A 20,514-nucleotide genomic window follows, 5' to 3' on the forward strand; every position below is an offset into this window, starting at 1 on the left:
AAACAACTTATGAATTCTTTGTCATAACTGATGATCTTTTTGTGCCTCATCACAATTACAGAGCATGAATTAAATGTTTTCTTTTTAATCTTGTAACAGACCATTAGTGTATTATCATTTTAACTTGTCACGGCAGTATTTGTTGTTTTTGGGATGTTTATTATAAATAGTTTTTCCTTCTATTAAGTTCTAGTAAGTGGATTTTTAAGTATTACTCCTTGTTCACAAACCTCATTAGCAGAGCCAGCAGTTCATTAATATGCACATAGGATTTATTCATCATTGATTTTCCAAACTGCTTATCCTCTCTAGATGGCCTCAGGGAGGCTGCAGCCAATCCCAGCTGTCATCAGGAGAGAGGCAGGCACAATGAGAACATGCAAACACAGAAGGGCCGCCGGGTTTGAACCCAGAACCCTCTGCTGTAAAGCCCTAGAATTTATTAACATGAAGAACAATGTACACCAGATTGATCATCAAATAGACGAGAATGGAAGTAGGATTCAAATCTTTTAAGTAAAATTAAAAAAACAAAACATACATAAAGTAAAGTTTGAGAAACAATCTGAAGTGATTTATGTTGAAGGAATCCAACAAAGCAGCCTTAACTGGAAACATTTCCCTTAATAATGACCTTAAATGTTAAAGTTAATAATATAAGTCTTTGTGTCAGAGACATCACCTGTACAACAGATAATATCTCTTGAAAACACATCGTGTAAACCAAAGGGCGTAGGTCTGTTTAAACATTGGTGGGGACTTTTTCTGTCGAACCGTAAAACTCAGCAGTCGTGTATGTGTTCACACAAATAAAAAGTACAAATAACCTGTCCATCATTCCTGTGCCAAAGTCATCAAAGATGACTCTACTCAATGACTTCAGACCAGTTTCCCTAATGTCTGTTCCCATGAAAACATTTGAACAATCATTTTTTCATACTTGAATTATTGCACGTAGCCACTGATTGAGTCATCAGTTTGTTTAGTAAGTCAACCGGTTAGTTGAGGCTACAGTAACTGAAGCACTTCACCACACCCTGCAATGCTTGGAATCACAAAACACCTTCACATCCTGTTCATAGACTTCAGTTCAAACTCTTTATCAAACTCTTGGACATGAACATTGACCCGGTCATATGTCACTGGATTCAGAGCGTCCTGTGGAACAGAGTGAAAGTTAATAATCTAACCTCAGACCCTCTTCTCCTCAGCACAGGAACAGACAACACAACCACTGTAGGCCTCTTATCCAACACTGATAAACCCAGTACTGTATTATGAGGGCTGAAACTGTCATTGGTGGGTTTACACCTGGTGGCACAACGAGGTGCTACGATGTCTTGCAGCAGTGCTGGAAAGGCAGCTGACATATGTCAAAACCCTTCCTCCCCCCACCTCCCGCTGACCGGCCACAGCATTTGTCCAGGAAGGCTAAAGTCAGGCCAGACTTGCCACTTCAAGACCGGATGCTGGAGGGCTAAGTGGGACACACGACTGGAAGCTGGTGGCAGACCTAGGCCAGAGGCTCTGCTTCCTAGCTGAGATTGTGTCAACCAACCTCAGACCAGACCTCATACTATGGTTGGCCTCACTGTGCCCTGAGAGGATGCAGTGGAGAAGGCCTACAAGAAGCTGAGGTACACAGAGCTGGCAGCTCATGGACAACAATGAGGATGAAATAGGCTTTAGAGGGTTCTCAGCCACATCAACATCAAAGCTACTCCAGGAGTGTGGAGGTGGCTGCGGACTAAGAGAGAGGACTCCACCTGGCCCCCAAGTGAGTACATGGCATGTAGTAGGTGATTCATTGCTGAACCCTCTGGATTGGTTGTGGGCCTATCAGTGAAACACAGAGGAAGGAGGAGCCCACTGACAACCCAGAGGATGCCATCACTCACTGGGCCATCCGACACAGTCCTCATGTGTGCAACTAAAGGAAAGTAACATCTAATCCTACACAATAGATCTAAAGATCATAGAATTTTACCCAGTTTGGGTCAATATGGCACCATTACATTATGAGGTAAACGTAACCTTGTACCAATTTATTTTACACACAACATGTTCAACCTTTGGCTATATATTGTCACAAATCTATCGTTTCCTGTACAAAATGATGTGCAGATGATGTTAACAAAGATACACAAGTTAATAACAATCAATAACCAACAGTGACAGTTCTGTCCCTATCCCAGTCCAACATTCCACCTTGTTCCACCTGCTGCCAAAAAAGCCCACCATCAGTAGCCGGTATGACTACCGTCCAGTGGCACTTACATCCGCTGTCATGAAGTGCCTTCAGAAACTGGTCCGGAGTCACATCACCTCTAAACTCCCACCCACATTGGAGACACATCAGTTTGCCTATAGAGCTAACAGGTTGACAGAGGACGCCATTAATACGACTCTCCACACTGCTCTGACACACGTAGACTAGCAGGGGAGCTACGTAAGGCTGCTCTTGGTAGACCAGCTCTGCATTTAACACCATCCAGACTCTACTACCTGAAGATCCTCAGGAAGAACCAGCTGACACAGGAACTGCTTGTGTCCTTCTACCGCTGCTCCATAGAGAGCATACTGTGTGTAGTTTGCCAGCTGCACAGTAGCAGAGAGGAAAAGTCTCCAGAGGGTTGTGACCACCGCCCATAAACAAACTCAGTAAAGTACCAATAATATTGAACGGACGGCCGTCATCAGATAGATAGATATACTTTATTGATCCCAAGCTGGGAAATTACAGTGTAGCAGCAGCATTACACAGATGGGAAAACATCAAAGTCAAAGTCAAAGTCAAAGTGGCTTTAATGTCAATTCTGCACATGTCAAGACATACAAGGAATCGAGAGTATGTTTCCCACTCTCCCACGGTGAAACATAAAGTGCAAAGGCAACAGATAGACAAGACAATTCCCTATTCTAAAGTAAACATATAAACATATACATATATGTAAAGTAACAATTTAAACATATAAACATATAAAGATAGCCAGTAAGAGATAATAAATGTGCAATGCAGGAATTTACTGAGTATGACTACAAGTAGTAGCATAAGTTCTGTATAAGTTATGATAGTGCAAAAGGAAATTTGGTAAGGCAGCAAAATGTTCAGCTTCCTGCCCATCTGGAGGATATGGCTGGAGGGAGTGAGGGAAGAGAATTTAGGTTTCTGACAGCCCGGTGTATGAAACTGTTTCTGAGTCTTTCAGTGCGGCCACGGAGGCTCCTATACCTCCTTCCAGAGGGTAGGAGGTTGAACAGACTGTGTGTGGGGTGGCTGGTGTCGCACACAATCGAGGTAGCTTTACGGGGGAGTCAGGTGGCGTATGTGTCTTGTAAGGATGGGAGTGGGGCACCAATGATTTTACCAGCTGTATTCACTATGCGTTGCAGTGCTTTCCTGCTGTATGCAGTGCAGCTACCGCCCCACACAGTGATGCAACTGGTCCGGATGCTTTCAATGGTGCCCCGGTAGAATGAGTTCAGGTTGGGTGTGGGAGCTTTCGCTATCTTGAGCTTGCGCAGGAAGTAGAGGCGCCGCTGGGCTTTCTTCGCCAGTGATGCAGATGTTGGTGGTCCAGGAAAGGGCCTCACTGATGTGCACCCCCAGGAATTTGGTGCTGCTCACTCGCTCCACAGCAGCACCTTCGATGGTCAGTGGTGGGTGTTCGGTGTGGCCTTTCCGGAAGTCAATCACGATCTCCTTTGTTTTGCTGACATTCAGCAGGAGTTTGTTGTCACTGCACCACGTGGTCAAAAGGTTGACCTCCTTCCTGTAGTGGTTCTCATCGTTCTTGGTGATGAAACCCACCAGAGTTGTGTCATCCGCAAACTTCACCATGTGATTGGTGCTGTGGGTTGGTGTGCAGTCGTGAGTCAGCAGGGTGAAGAGCAGGGGACTGAGCACACAGCCTTGTGGGGCCCCTGTGCTGAGCGTGATGCTGCTCGAGGTGTTGTTGCCGACTCGTACTGCTTATGGCCTCTCGCTGAGGAAGTCCAGAATCCAGTTACAAAGGGAGGTGTTGAGCCCCAGCTGGTCCAGTTTACAGATGAGTTGTTGAGGGATTATGGTGTTGAAAGCTGAACTAAAGTCTATGAACAGCATTCTCACATATGAGTCTGCTTTTTCCAGGAGTGTGAGGGCTGGGTGAAGAGCAGTGCAGATTGCGTCCTCTGTGGAACGTTTGGCCCGGCATGCAAACTGAAAGGGGTCCAGGGTGGGGGGGAGGATGGACTTGATGTGAGTCATGACTAGTCTTTCAAAGCACTTCATGATGATGGGGGTCAGTGCCACAGGGCGATAGTCATTGAAGCAGGATGGAGCCGGTTTCTTTGGCACAGGTATGATGATGTAGGACTTGAAATTAATGTGATTGAACAGCAGCTTGACTCAGAGAAGTGTTGAAGATATCCTTAAGCTCCTCTGCGCAGTCCCTCAGTACACGGCCTTGAATGTTGTCTGGGCCTGTTGCTTTGCGGGGGTTTCAGCAGACAGCCACAGAGCCTGGTCGGGGGGGGGGGGGGGGGGGGGGGGGGGGCAAGCAGTCACATGTTTTTTTTTTTACTGATTTAGTTTGCTTTATGGATTGGGTATGTGTGATTACCTACACTCATAGAGCGAAGGCATGTACAAGTTTATGGAATGTAAATGGCATCTCTGTTTGTCTGTACCATCCTGTCCTTACACACTTCTTAAGGAAGAATTTCCCACATTGACTTTTTTGTACATTACTGCTCGAGACCCACATCTTGTTTTTTTCCCCCTTTTCCTCTGAATCCATTTTTAATGTATGTTTTTGTTTTTTTGCTTTGTCTTGGTTGTCCAGCTCTATGTTGCCCCTATTTATCATAATTTACGGGGGGTGTATGTAATGGAGTAGATTTGTGCTTGGTAAATTATGGCAAAAAAGGTCCAACACTGCCATCTATTAGCGCAGTGGTTTGCGTGGGAACTGCACAGAGAGAAGAGGACTTCACTGTGGTAGGATGTCCTCTTGCATGGTCCGGGATAATTAATGATTTTGTTATAGGTTTCAGATGTTCCTATTTCATATTTTGCTGTGTAAGGTATTCATTGAGATTTGTGCTAACAGTTTTGAGCACTTACTCTGATTTGTTAGGCCATAAAGCTACTTTTTGGAGACTTACCTCCATTTAATGTGTTGTTCAGATTATACTGAGGCCGATGATAATTTTCACACGCCATTGCTGTGCTGCATGCTGTGTTGCAGGTAATATGTTGTGCATATTGTTATGTTACTTTTCATGACGTTTTATGGTATATTTTGTCTGTGTGAGCTGCCACTTGTTCAGCTAAAAGGCTCACATTCATTCACCTAGCTCTGAATTTAGTGTATCTTTATACTTACCTCATGGTAAATGTTGAAAGTGTTCTTAAAATCAATTTTATGTCACATAATGGATTATGTGGGTTTTTTTTACTTATGTTTGTGGAATAACAATATACAATATATGATCACACTAGGATGTAATTTTTGTTTGTTTTATATGAAAAGATTTGTGTATTTTATTTTATTGTTTATTGAGCTGCACAGAGCTGCACAGAGAAAAGAGGACTTCACTGTGATTATCCTGAGGCTGATGATAATTTTCACACGCCATTGCTGTGCTGTATGCTGTGTTGCAGGAGGGAACTGTGTGTACTGGGCTCCATAATCCACCTGGTCGTCGTCTGTGGTCTGTAGAAGCGACAGTAGTGTGAAGCTGCATTTCACTGATAGCTGTGACCCGTCATATGCTTATATACTTAAGAAATAAGTGTGGAAAAAGTTTCATGTCAAACAAACATGCAAATACTGCATTATTATCATAAAGCAAAAATATGGTATAGAAAGGTTTTCACGATGGACCCCTGTGGTACAACACAACATTGTTAAGTTTCAGATATCCGCTGCATTACCACATAACTAATTGTTGGAGAGAAATTACTAGTGTTAGATGAATCAAAAAGGATTGTGAAGGATTGTTAAGACTGATGTTTCTGATGTGTGATTATAGACAGAAACTGCTGTCAAAACAGGAATGAGGATGGAACTAGAAAAAATAATAATCAAGAATGTATTTGTACTAGATTCTGATGGTAGGTGGTGAAAAAGCACAGTGCGTGACATTATTAGTTTCCTTGTACCTGCTGGGTGTGGTGTTGCAGACACCCTCAACTAATTTCAGAATGGGTGATGTAAATCATACATATTTATATTACACTTGAACATTAAACAGTTGTCAGACATTGTACAAAAAAGAAAAACCTTCAATCTAGTCTTACATCAGTGCCTAGAATGTAATTTTAGTAATCCAACTAGAGTGTCACTAATGTTTGTTGAGGCTTTCCTTGTTAATCTTAAAACAATGATTAGGTTAAATACCCTGCAGTTGGTACAGTGTGGGATGTGAAGCATGTGGAGCCTCTTCTGTGTCACTGCTGCTACAACTTGGGGCAGACTCCTGTTGGTTCACATCTTCATGATCTGACTGGTCACCAGGTGAAGTGTCTGGTCACACAATGAAATATTATATTATTGCAACAGTTTTTTGTCTTTTTAATTGTGTTTCCATATAATATGACATATTACATGCATTAATTACATGACATTTAAAACTAAATAATGACAAAAACTATACACACAGTACACAATATAGAATTAAATGGACTTTACTTGCTGAACTTTAGATGATGGGTCTTCATCTTCACCTCCATATTCATCACCATCTAAAGCTCCTGAGAAAATGCCTTCATAGGAGGGCCAGACCCTCTTAGAGGGTCACACTGACGTCAATTTGGCAATCATTCATTTTATTATGTCTTCCAGGAAAAACACTACCAGGTGACGGTAAGGCTGACATTTCTGTATCCTCATCCGCATACATCAGTGTTGTTTTGTATGAATCATTGTCAACACTGTCTGTGCCAGCATCTGTACTTCAATAACAAGAATAGTGAGAAACCCTGAATGTGTGACACTCCACAGGTTAGTATAACTCATATGAACCAAGACAATAGGACAAAGTGAAGCTATTGTAAACAAGGCTGGTACATGCTTCTATACTTCAGAAATAAGTGTGGAAAAAGTTTCATGTGAAACAAACATTCAAGTACTGCATTATTATCATAAAGTAAAAATATGGTTTATGATGCAGCTATTAAATTTGTGAGGTAAATGAGGTATAGAAAGGTTTTCACGATGGACCCCTGTGGTACAACACAACATTGTTAAGTTTCAGATATCCGCTGCATTACTACATAACTAATTGTCGGAGAGAAATTACTAATGTTAGATGAATCAAAAAGGATTGTGAAGGATTGTTAAGACTGATGTTTCTGATGTGTGATTAAAGACAGAAACTGCTGTCAAAACAGGAATGAGGATGGAACTAGAAAAAATAATTCTGTTTGTGTCTGGCAATAAATCAAGAATGTATTTGTACTAGATTCCGATGGTAGGTGGGGAAAAACAATGCAACGCAATGAGGAGGTAAACATGGAAGGAGCTGAGGTGGTTGATGTATTTCTGGTTTGTGTGTTCGTGTACATGGCTGTGGACACTATGTACTTTTTTGCGGCGGTGGATGCTTTCTACTACTATTCTTATTACTATTCTACTAAGCTTATTTTGGCGCTTTCTGTTGATGTCACATCCCGCTCCCGGTACAGAGACTCATTTAGCCCCCGTAAAAGTTCCGGGAGATTGTCCTTCAGGATTCAGGATTATTCTTCCCTGAAAACAATCCCATTTTTGGTGGCCTAAACGTGCCTGAAAACTCACGAAAATTTGCACACATGACAGACCCGGTGAAATTTAATATTTTATGGTTTGTTGAAATCTGCAGGGCCAACTAGGCAAATAGAATGAGCCCCTTGTTCCGTAGAAGAACGGAATTCATTACACATATGTATCATGTAAACATACCCTAACTCTAAACGGAAGCAGGCCATTTTGATTCAAATTTTGATTTTGCCGCCATTTTTACCATTTCCACACCTCAAAATCCTCCTATAGATTTAATTCGATCGTCTTCAAATTCACAGCTTTAATTAGGGCCCGAGCATGTACAGTGAAAAGGCCCTATTGAATGTGGATGGATTTTTTCTTTCTTTTTCTGCTCCCAAAACAAACACATTTTTGGCAGCCTAAACATACCCCAAAACTCATGAAACTTTGCACACGTCACACCCGGTGAAAAATGTACGTTTCAATGTGATTTGGGTGTGGGTGTGGCTAGTACTCCTTAGTGCCCCCAAACACCAGACCATGTGACCAAAAACATTGTCTGATCTTCATGAAATTTGCATTTGTATTTTTTGCCCCAACAGGAAGTCGGCCATTTCCACGCCTCATACTTTAACGAACTCCTCCTACAGATTTGATTATGCAGACTTCACATTCAGTCAGTATCATCCTCAGACCTTGAAGATGAAAAGTTATCAAAATCTTTCGCCTCCGTTATATCTGGTGAGCGTGGCAGCAGAGACAATGTTGATGTTTCGCCATGAAGCAGGAAGTCCTCATAACGCCTACATGCATTGTCAGATCTACACTGAATAGCTCACACATGATGAGGGTCCCGCCCTGAACACGTCCATGTATCAATACTGACTCATATTTAGAGCACCACCTACTGGACACAGGTAGTCAGGCTCATATGACAAACATCACCCGATTTTCATGAAATTTACAGAGTGTGTTCTCCACATCTTACACTACAGCATGATATATGATTGGTGGGTGATCTCTAGCGCCACATAGTGAACACAGGAAGTGTCGTTTAACCCCATCACACAATGTTCAATGAAACCCCGGATCCAAAGACATCGACGTGCCCGTTATGCAGACCTGCCGACTGCAGCGTGGCCCAGGGTGCGAGTACCCGTTAACGCTGCTTGCAGCTTTAATTGTAATTGAGGTTACAGTAATTCATATTTTAGGTAATTTTCCATTGAATAATTCTAAACAAATGATTGGCTGCAGGTTCTGATGGACATTTGTAATTGATTTGAATCCCTGCAGATGATTATATTGTGTTGTGTTGAAATTAAGACTTGCTCTCATCTTTTAAATTCAGCTCTTTGTGAGTCTTGATTTGATATTTTGAAGTCATTATAATATCTCTTTAATAATGTAATATGAAAACAGAAAACACATTTAAAATACTTGAATTCATAGCAGTAATATACTGTTACTTTGCATTAAAGGACACATATTCTTCACATTCCCAGCTGTATATTTATATTCTGTCCCGTCTTCTTCTACATCGACCCAGAGTTTGACGAGGACCAGAGGATGGTGCAAGTGGACACCATCACTCTGTCCTTCACCTCCTTCGAGGCCGAAGAGGGTCAGAAGCTTCCTCTGCTGGGATACAGCTACAACTGACAGAGACAACGCTGAAAAACTCAACCTGGGGGAGAATTACTCAGAAGTTCTACAACCGCGTACACCGAGTAAAATTTTAAAATCGCTGTTTGATACAAGACTTTACACCCAGCAGCTGCTCACACACACACTCCACTCTGACTTTTATTCATGCTGGAAATATTTATTTCATTTATATGTGAGGTTACAGATCAGAGAGAAACAAAGAAAGAGATCAACAGATATTCTATTTGTTCGTTCTGGAGAATTACTGCACAGGACGAATCTTCATGCTGATGGTCTTCAGGGAGTAGTCATAACCCTTCCACGAGTACCAGTCCACTCCAACACTATAGATAGTGCCATCAGCCCCCCAGCGATAAACCCCATTGGGATTTGTTTGGAGACAGTTGTTGTACCAGAACGCCCCCAGGCGGGTTCTGGCACAGTTACTGCTGCTGGAGTCCTGGTCTTTGTCGAAGGTGGAGAACTTCTGTCCGTTGTGAACACTCAGGGAGTCTCCTACAGAAACACAAGAAAACAACAAGTGTATAATCACAACACTGCTGCTAATGACACCATATTATATAATGTTATATAACTATTAACACTACAACTGTCACTACTAATACAGTACTACTGCTATGGCCAACACTTGTATAAATACTTCCAGTACTACTAGTACTGCATCTGCTGCTGCTACTGTAACATAACAACATGCAGTATGTCATGTAGACAAGAACTGTAAAAGGTTGAAGGGATAAAAATACCTGAAACCTGCTGGGGCTCATTTACATTTTTCCTTTAAATGTGTTTATAAAAACCAAAGCTTCATGTAATTAATAAAACATGAGCAGAACACAGATTTGTTACTGAGTTGAAAAGCTTTGTGAATCTGTCTTTAGCTGAAGGGATCACACAAATAATCCAATATAAGGACAGAAATCCTCAGTATCTCCATGTGGAAACCAAACATCAGACAAACACAAGTACTAACTGCTAACAGTAACTGACCTGCTCCTCCATTAGTGAATCCAGACACATGCAGTCTGTATCCGTGGGACTCTGGGTCGATGGAGAACGAGGAGTAACGAGCAAACGCTTTGTTCCCACTGAAGTCCTCCATGTCGACCAGCAGCTCAAACTTTTTCCTCAGAGTCAGATGGAAGAGACTCTCCAGGCCTGAAAACACACAAACATGAAGTCACGTCAGAGTTTGTTTGTTTTAATGAACAGAGAGTTTCATGTAGTCACATGACTGTTCTCACCCAGCCAGTACTCTCCAGCAGCGCTACCAAAGCCCTTCTTGTAGTGATCCCAGGGCCTGTAGAAGTTCACCGAGCCGTCCATCCTCCTCTGGAACACCTGGGGGTTATTATGAACGTCAAACAGGAAGTGTTCATACTGAAAACCACTCAGCTGTGACTTGATGACTTCTGTTCAAAAACTCACCGTCCAGCCTCCTCCATCTGAGTCCATGTCACAGTACACCTACACACAAACACACTCATTAGTAAATATGATCCTTTACTTAAACTATATTCAATCAATCAGCAGCTGCCTCGTCTTGAGTCTGAAGCACCTTAAAGTGTCACTGACAGCTGTTAGCTGCTCCAACTGACTCCTATTCAAGAAGTCTCAACTTCTCTCTAGAAATACGGCGTCAGTCATTGTTTTCAACGAGTCATTCTGGTCTCAATCTCTAAATTCAGGCCCTCTAATAAGTGTGCTGGTGGTCATTTTGAAATGTATTGGTCCATTAAAGGACCAGTGTGTAAGATCAAGGGGACGTATTGTCAGAAATTGAATATAATATTCATAAATTATGTTTTTATCAGTGTATTAAAACCTGAACATAAGAATGGTTGTGTTGTTGTTAGCATAGAATGAACCTCTATATGTACAGAGGTCCTCTTCCACAGAGCCTACCATGTTTCTACAGTAGCCCAGAACAGACAATCCAATCACTGGCTTGTTATGACCTGAATCAAGTGGCCACAACAAAAGGGAGACACACCATTGTGTCAAATCTTAGAAAGTACAATATTTCCCTCTGAAATGTAGAAAGTAGCATCACATGGAAATACTACAGTAAAGTACAAGTACCTCTATATTCTACTTCAGTACAGTACTTGAGTTAATGTACTCAGTAACTTTCCACCACTGTGTGACAGTGTGAGGGTTCATGTGTAGTTTGTGTCCTGCTGAAAGCTCAGACATACAGTCAGTCTGTGGAAACAACCAGATGGAACTAATACAGACAACAGAGACATCTAGTGGTGGAACGTGTTCATTTCAGCAGAGCCTCCAGTTATATCTGCTGGTTTAGTAGAATCAACCTGAACTGTCTTCACATGGTGATCGACTCAACATCTTCTAACTGTGTCCCAGAGAGGATGAAGTGTACCTGGACAGCAGACGTGGCTCCGATGGGATAGATGGTGTACACTCCACTGAGTTGGCTGTTGTCATTGTTATGGATGTCACTGCAGTCCAGCGGGAGGACCAGAGGTAAGCAGCAGGTCAACACTGGAGCCAGGAGGAGGAGGAAGACTGAAACCAGCTGCAACAGAAACACAGCAGCACACACAAAATAAACTAAAACTAAACTCACTGAGAAGAAACAACTGACTGTATTTTGGGATTTTGGGGATTTTTAAACAGACTATTTCAGAGAATCTGACTGAAACTATTGATCAATATTAATTCAGTCAGGTGTATAAAGTCACAAACTTACCTTCATCATCAGAGTTCTGCTGAGGGGATCTGATGAAAATCTTGATGTCAGTCAGTCTGGATGCTCTGATGTGTCTGAACTGTATTAATATCACAAATATTAATAAATGACTGAACAGCTGCTGCTTCACACTGATAAAACTATTTTCTGAACAAGTGGAAACATGTTGTCATTGAGTGTGTGTGTCTCTGTTAACATGACTTTGTTGGGCCCCAAACCTGACATCCACCTACATTGTGGGGACTCTGCTCCATTACTGGGACAAAGGAGACTCTTCTCACAATGTTAACTGTTTACCATGAGGTTAAGATTTGTAGGGTTAAGGTTAGCATAAGGCATTAGGTCATTAGGTCAGACCTGGCTGTGCTTTACCTGGTCAACATGTCAGTCTACCTGTCCCCAACTGAACTATTGTGTGTGTGAGCCTATTCACCTCGCTCCACTCATCCACTGGTAGGTATGGCTTCCCCAGTCTGGGCCCTCTGACTCTTCCCAAGCCCACAGACACTCTTTACCTGAACATTGCACTGAACTGTGTTGCTACTCATCTCTTTGCCTCTGAACCTGTTTTTGTACTATAATTGTTTTTTATTGCTTGTGTATTTATTAATTATTGTTTTTTTTTCTTTTTATTGATGCTTTTTTACTGTCAACTTTACTGCTGCGATATTGTACATTTCCCCATCATGAGACTAATAAAGGAATTTATTATCTTATCTTAACCTGCTGAAGCTGACATTTAAAATCATTACAAACTAATCCTGTTATCTGGTGTACTGAATTTGGGTTCAACACACACCTGTTACAGTGAGGGTTCCCAACTCCTCACTGATCATCTAAACACCTTGTGAAGAGAAAGGATCAGATGAGGAACCCTCCATCTCCTGCATGGTCACTAAACCAGATCACTGACCAAAACCACATTTTATCCTTCAAGCTACAAGATACAGTAAGATAGAAAGACCAATAATACCCCAGTGTGAATGGATGATACCACTTGGATAAGCCTTCACCATTGGCTTTCATAACTCACCTTTGAGAGCCAATCACACACAGAGATTAGCTGACATTGACTCTAATCTTATTGTGAACTCTGACTTTTAGGACATAAATGATTTACTAAACAACTGTTCAAAGGGCAAACAACAATAAGTAACAGGACAAATATTTATCAGAACACACACAATAAATGTGTTTCTTATCTGAGACTCTGTGGTTCCTGGTTGCTGACTGTTTTTCTTGTCTTTCTTTCTACAGTGCCAGTTGACAGCTTGCATTGTGGTAGTGTGAAGATTCGATTTAGAACAATAGGAAACCTCAAAATATTGACTAAAGAGTTAAGGATCAAGACTAAGGGAGCATAAACCAGGAGCTCTCCAACAAACTAAACTTTTTAAATCCTAACTGGCCAAATCAAAATTACAAGATCCAGACTCCAGCTTCTCATCTCTGGACATCAAATTCCATCGTCTGTGAGAAGCAGCCCCAGTGAACAAGCAAGTTAACTGCAAAACCTTCACCAACTTGCTTAAACCTGGGTGCTTTCATAATTTAACTTCAATCAGTAATTCAGGACAAAGATGCTGTACCTTTAATTTGACTCATCTCATCTGTTCATCAGGTCTCTAAAACTACACAACAGATAACTCTGCATCGTGCATGTGAATCATTCACTAGCCATAACCTTGTGTACCAGTTTCTGTCATATTGTTTGTAAAATGTTGTAGTGTTTAGTTATAAATGTGTATCTTAATTGGACTTGTTGGTGTTTCCCTGTTCTTGCATCTCTGTCACTAAACCTTGAAAGACTTTACACCCTCTCAAATTTATAATTAGGATGAATAACAATCATAATTCCAACATAAAACTATTTGAGAGGACAATGAATGTCTCATGTGGACACAGTGAAACTATGTTAAGTGTCTACCACGTTTTACTGTCATGTAAGTTGGTGTTAGCTTCTCTGTCCTCTCCTCTACTTTATTAGTTTGTAATGTGTATTTAAATTTAGCCGGAGTGCCTGATAGTGACTGTAAATATCAGTGTTCTTCATTGTTTCTAAACTTCACTCAGTATTTTAATGTCAGGAATATTATTTACTTCACCAATATTTTCAACCAATAAGAATATTGATAAATACTGTGTTTGTATTCCTTCCTTCTTCTGTTTCGTTCATTCACCAATGCAGTCAACAAATCAACATAACACATCACTATAACTATCATCTCTACTGTTATCATATCATTTAAACACCCATAGACACAAACATGATGAAAACTGTTGGTTACGTTACCTTTAGCTGAAAATAATCTGAATCAAGCCGAAGAGTGAGGGTGAAATTAATCAGCAGCTTCAACAAGGAAACCAACCAGGAGAAGAATGAACAAGTTACTCACAGCCGGAGGTTTATAAGGTCTGCTGAGTCACAAACAATCTCAATTGTATGTAATCATCTTTAACCTGGAACAAAAGTCAAATATTAATAGGCAGTATAAATGTTTATCAGTTGGATCATAAAGTATGATGTGTTGGAGCTTTTATTCCATCAAGGAAATAAAAAGTGCTGTTGTAGGCTAAAGATCAATCCCATCCCTACATCTGGTAGGTTGCAGACAGTGTGTTTTTAATAAGTATACTAATGATAATAGTCCACAACTGTGTGACAATGCATTGATTTTAATCATATAATATCACATTTGCTTGGGGGAGGATCCACAAACCCTCCAACTAAAACTTCTATGGACCTTTGACCTTGTTATTGTATTGACTGCTGCAGCTCTAATTATTTTATCAACTGGATACCATCATAAAACAACAACAATCTTATCATGTCAGCAAAATGGTGCAGAACAAGAAACATTGCAGACAGTGTTCTATTAAATATCTCACAATAAAAGGGACAATCAGCGGCCTCCTCAGTAACCTGAACTCTCTGATCTGCAAGACTGAACACTAATTTAAGGTCTTCCCCTTTTTAATGGAAACACATCATGCTCTCAGCCCTGTGACACATAGAGATCTTATACCTGACTGATACTGCCACACATTTCAACCTGATTAAGAAATAGAGCCTGTGAGATAGAGCCACAGCATGCTATCAGCCCTGTGAAAGACAGAAGTTATCATCTAGCTGTTGCTGCCCTGCATCTCACCATCTGATCCAGAGTCATAGATGGAGGATAGGGATATTTTAAAGGTATAATATTTTAATTATGTAATGATCTAATTATCTTAGTAATTATAATGTGTGTCAAAGAAGAGAGAGATTTGTACATTGTGGACCATAAGATGAGGTCAAGAGTATAACAATGAACATGAGTAGGGCCCATAACTGACTGAGTAAGATTGAAAGAGTGAATGAAATGTATTCAATCTGTATAATGTTCTGTTTTCAGTGTTTGGACTCTAATGTTTGATATTTGGTGAAATATTAGATCATTTAAACATTTATGAAAATAAAAGCATGTGAGTAACGAAAGCTGTCGAATAAATGTAGTGGAGTAGAAAGTACAATATTTCCATCTGAGATGTAGAAAGTAGCATCACATGGAAATACTACAGTAAAGTACAAGTACCTAAAACATTCTACTTAAGTACGGTACTTGAGTAAATGTACTGAGTAACTTTCCACCACTGTGTGACAGTGTGAGGGTTCATGTGTAGTTTGTGTCCTGCTGAAAGCTCAGACATACAGTCAGTCTGTGGATACAACTAGATGGAACTAATACAGACAACAGAGACATCTAGTGGTGGAACGTGTTCATTTCAGCAGAGTTCAAGCTGCTGTGAGCTCCAATACAGTTTAAAAAAGAAAAGAAAAGGAAAAAAGATGAGATTAGAATATTTCTTTATCTCATCCTACACACTTTCAAACATTGGATGGTTGTTGTAATTCATAGCCTGTTTATTTTGTTTCATTATTCTAATTCTAATAAATAAATTAACGTCTTCATCACTTCAGTGATATCATGTGATGTTTCTGATGTAAGCTGCTCTGTATTTGTTCCTCTGGATCCTCCACTAAGTTCCCCACCTGTCCAATCATTTCTCTACACCAACAGCCGTTTGACACAAGATTTTATACCCAGCAGCTGCTCACACACACACTACACTCTGACTTTTATTGATGCTGGAAATATGTGTTTGATTTATATGTGAGGTTACAGATTAGATCAGAGAGAAAGAAAGAAAGACATCGATAGATATTCTGTTTGTTCGTTCTGGAGAATTACTGCACAGGACGAATCTTCATGCTGATGGTCTTCAGGGAGTAGTTATGACCCTTCCAGTGGAACCAGGACACTCCTACAGCATGGATAGTGTCATCAGCCCCCCAGCGATAAACTCCGGTTGGGTTTGTACCATGACAGGCGTTGTACCAGAACGCCCCCAGGTGCAGTCTGGCACAGTGACCGCTGTAGGAGTCCTGGTCTTTGTCGAATGTGGAGAATTTCTGTCCATTGTGATAACTCATGCCGTCTCCTACAGAAACACAAGAAAACAACAAGTGTATGATCACAACACTGCTGCTAATGACACCATATTATATCATGTTATATAACTATTATCACTACAACTGTCACTACTAATACAGTACTACTGCTATGGCCACCACTTGTACAAATACTTCCAGTACTACTAGTACTGCATCTGCTGCTGCTACTGTAACATAACAACATGCAGTATGTCATGTAGACAAGAACTGTAAAAGGTTGAAGGGATAAAAACACCTGAAACCTGCTGGGGCTCATTTACATTTTTCCTTTAAATGTGTTTATAAAAACCAAAGCTTCATGTAATTATTAAAACATGAGCAGAACACAGATTTGTTGTTACTTAGTTGAAAATCATTGTGAATCTGTATTTAGCTGAAGGAATCACACAAATAATCTAATATAAGGACAGAAATCCTCAGTATCTCCATGTGGAAACCAAACATCAGACAAACACAAGTACTAACTGCTAACAGTAACTGACCTGCTCCTCCATTAGTGAATCCAGACACATTCAGTCTGTATCCGTGGGACTCTGGGTCGATGGAGAACGAGGAGTAACGAGAAAACGCTTTGTTCCCACTGAAGTCCTCCATGTCGACCAGCAGCTCAAACTTTTTCCTCTGAGTCAGATGGAAGAGACTCTCCAGGCCTGAAAACACACAAACATGAAGTCACGTCAGAGTTTGTTTGTTTATTTAATAAACAGAGAGTTTCATGAAGTCACATGACTGTTCTCACCCAGCCAGTACTCTCCAGCAGCGCTACCAAAGCCCTTCTTGTAGTGATCCCAGGGCCTGTAGAAGTTCACCGAGCCGTCCATCCTCCTCTGGAACACCTGGGGGTTATTATGACGGTCAAACAGGAAGTGTTCATACTGAAAATCACTCAGCTGTGACTTGATGACTTCTGTTCAAAAACTCACCGTCCAGCCTCCTCCATCTGAGTCCATGTCACAGTACACCTACACACAAACACACTCATTAGTAAATATGATCCTTTACTAAAACTATATTCAATCAATCAGCAGCTGCAACGTCTTGAGTCTGAAGCACCTTAAAGTGTCACTGACAGCTGCCAGCTGCTCCAACTGACTCCTGTTCAAGAAGTCTCAACTTCTCTCTAGAAATACTGAGTCAGTCATTGTTTTCAACGAGTCATTCTGGTCTCAATCTCTAAATTCAGGCTCTCTAATAAGTGTGCTGGTGGTCATTTTGAAATGTATTGCTCCGTTAAAGGACCAGTGTGTAAGATCAAGGGGACGTATTGTCAGAAATTGAATATAATATTCATAAATTATGTTTTGATCAGTGTATTAAAACCTGAACATAAGAATGGTTGTGTTGTCGTTAGCACAGAATGAACCTCTATATATACAGAGGTCCTCTTCCACAGAGCCTACCATGTTTCTACAGTAGTCCAGAACAGACAAACCAAACACTGGCTTGTTATGACCTGACTCAAGTGGCCACAACAAAAGGGAGACACACCATGTTAAAAAAAAAACATTCAAAAGCTTGTTATATTATCCATTGTGTCAAATCTTTGTCTGAAACCCTAATCCAAATAAATGTAGTGGAGTAGAAAGTACAATATTTCCCTCTGAAATGTAGAAAGTAGCATCACATGGAAATACTACAGTAAAGTACAAGTACCTCAAACTTTACTACAGTAAAGTACTAGTACCTCAAACTGTACTACAGTAAAGTACAAGTACCTCTATATTCTACTTAAGTACAGTACTTGAGTAAATGTACTCAGTAACTTTCCAGCACTGTGTGGCAGTGTGAGGGTTCATGTGTAGTTTGTGTCCTGCTGAAAGCTCAGACATACAGTCAGTCTGTGGAAACAACTAGATGGAACTAATACAGACAACAGAGACATCTAGTGGTGGAACGTGTTCATTTCAGCAGAGCCTCCACTTCTATCTGCTGGTTTAGTAGAATCAACCTGAACTGTCTTCACATGGTGATCGACTCAACATCTTCTAACTGTGTCCCAGAGAGGATGAAGTGTACCTGGACAGCAGACGTGGCTCCGATGGGATAGATGGTGTACACTCCACTGAGTTGGCTGTTGTCATTGTTATGGATGTCACTGCAGTCCAGCGGGAGGACGAGAGGTAAGCAGCAGGTCAACACTGGAGCCAGGAGGAGGAGGAAGACTGAAACCAGCTGCAACAGAAACACAAAATAAAATAAAACTAAACTCACTGAGAAGATTCACGTCCAATTTTGTTAAAACAGCTGAATGTATTTGGGATTTTTGTGGATTTTTAAACAGAATCATGGAGTGAAACTTTAAAAGTGAAACATACAGAGAAAATAGAGAAAAGGAAATTGTTAGAAACTCTTTTATCACCAAAGACTATTTCAGAGCATCTAACTGAAACTTCTGATCAATATTAATTAAGTCAGGTGTATAAAGTCACAAACTCACCTTCATCGTCATCATCACAGTTCTGCTGAGAGGATCTGATGAAAATCTTGATGTCAGTCAGTCTGGATGCTCTGATGTGTCTGAACTGTATTTATGCCCCAAAGATTAATAAATGACTGAACAGCTGCTGATTCACACTGATAAAACTATTTGCAGAACAAATGAAAACATGATGTCCTTGAGTGTGTGTGTCCCTGATTACATGCTGTCCTCTTGTTTCTGCCCTATAGTCGGTCTGTTAGGACATAAATCTGTTCATGAGAAAAATAGAAATGAATAGAATTTACATCAAGCTAAAGATCTACCTTTTAAATCTGGTTTTTAATTGAAGTTTATTTTATTTATTAGTCTGTCTTTTATTTTATGTCTTAATACTTAGAATATCCTTTTATTCTACTTTATTTCCTGACTGTTTTCATCTTCACAACCCACCTTTTATGTCTGATTTGACTTCATCATATTTCCTCTGTAGTTGTTTTATTCTTTTCTTTACTTCTTATATTTGTTTTCCTTTTAATACCTAATCTCCCATTTCTGGTTTTACACACTTTATTCTATAGTGACTTTGTTTTATTACTTCTTTATTGTATTTTATCTTTTGTTTTATTTGGGTTTTCTCAGTTTTTACATTTTTATCCGGTTTTTTCCCGTTTTTTTAATACGTAAAGCACTTTGAGTTACATTGCCCTGTATGAAAAGTGCTGTACAAATACTGTTTGATTGATTGATTTGATTGATTTATCTCATACTGTAATATACTCCAATTGACAACAAAAACTGTGTCCCAAATTGGGAAAAGCTCATTTTTAGTAGTTATGGTGAGGATAAGAAATCTAGGAAATTGATTTAGGTCTATCTAATGTTCCCAAAAAAGATCATGGTGTGATATGTGTATTGACACTCAATTAAACTTAATTTCAACATTATTCAGTTATTCAACTTCTCTTTTTTTCACATGCTTCTCTCTTTTGTTGTTGAACAATATAATTTGATAATCATAGAAGAGTTTCTAATGTTTTTCATGTTTATGGGCTGTTTCAGATAAACAGAGTTCACTTCAGGTCGTCCTGTTTTGACTGTTTGTTTTCACAGAAAGAAAAAAGATCCATTTATTCAGGCCGTAAACAGACTCCCTCCCACACAAAACAACATTTAAATTAAACATCTGACTTTGCTAAGTAAAGTCTAAAGTCTGAGTCTTGTCCTCAGCGTCCTCCTCCTAAACATTGGCCAATCAAGGTGCAGGCGATTAGTTCATCAAGTGTCTGATGTCCAATTAGAGCTGCATGCAAATTATTTATTAAAGCAATTAAGCACGCTGTTACTGCCAGAAAAGGAAGACAATTAAATACACAAAAATATTCAAATTACAAAAAAATATAACACTAATAAAAGAAATATTAATATCTGCTGTGCGACATGACGGAGCAGAAATCTACATTGCTGAAGCAGTAACATTAAGTAACAGATGATG

At 40.1% G+C, this 20,514-nt stretch overlaps 2 protein-coding genes across 2 annotated transcripts; both read right to left on the bottom strand.

Moving 5' to 3' along the window:
• Positions 1–9,479: 9,479 nt before the first annotated feature.
• On the bottom strand, positions 9,480–14,380 carry LOC134003417 (microfibril-associated glycoprotein 4-like). Its single transcript, XM_062442619.1, has 6 exons — positions 12,109–14,380; positions 11,779–11,934; positions 10,824–10,862; positions 10,640–10,736; positions 10,386–10,553; positions 9,480–9,893 (listed from the first exon to the last, which is right to left on the bottom strand). Exons 1-6 carry the CDS (start codon positions 12,115–12,117, stop codon positions 9,640–9,642), a joined length of 723 nt encoding a protein of 240 aa, XP_062298603.1. The 5' UTR covers positions 12,118–14,380; the 3' UTR covers positions 9,480–9,639.
• A 1,830-nt stretch (positions 14,381–16,210) lies between these two features.
• LOC134003414 (microfibril-associated glycoprotein 4-like) lies at positions 16,211–19,070 on the bottom strand. The gene is made up of 6 exons (XM_062442615.1): positions 19,041–19,070; positions 18,620–18,775; positions 17,527–17,565; positions 17,343–17,439; positions 17,086–17,253; positions 16,211–16,590 (listed from the first exon to the last, which is right to left on the bottom strand). The coding sequence occupies exons 1-6, from the start codon at positions 19,053–19,055 to the stop codon at positions 16,337–16,339; spliced, it is 729 nt and encodes a 242-aa protein (XP_062298599.1). The 5' UTR covers positions 19,056–19,070; the 3' UTR covers positions 16,211–16,336.
• Between the last annotated feature and the right edge of the window lie 1,444 nt (positions 19,071–20,514).

Source organism: Scomber scombrus, chromosome 21, assembly GCF_963691925.1.
Source record: "Scomber scombrus chromosome 21, fScoSco1.1, whole genome shotgun sequence".
In the NCBI taxonomy this organism is placed as follows: Eukaryota; Metazoa; Chordata; class Actinopteri; order Scombriformes; family Scombridae; genus Scomber; species Scomber scombrus.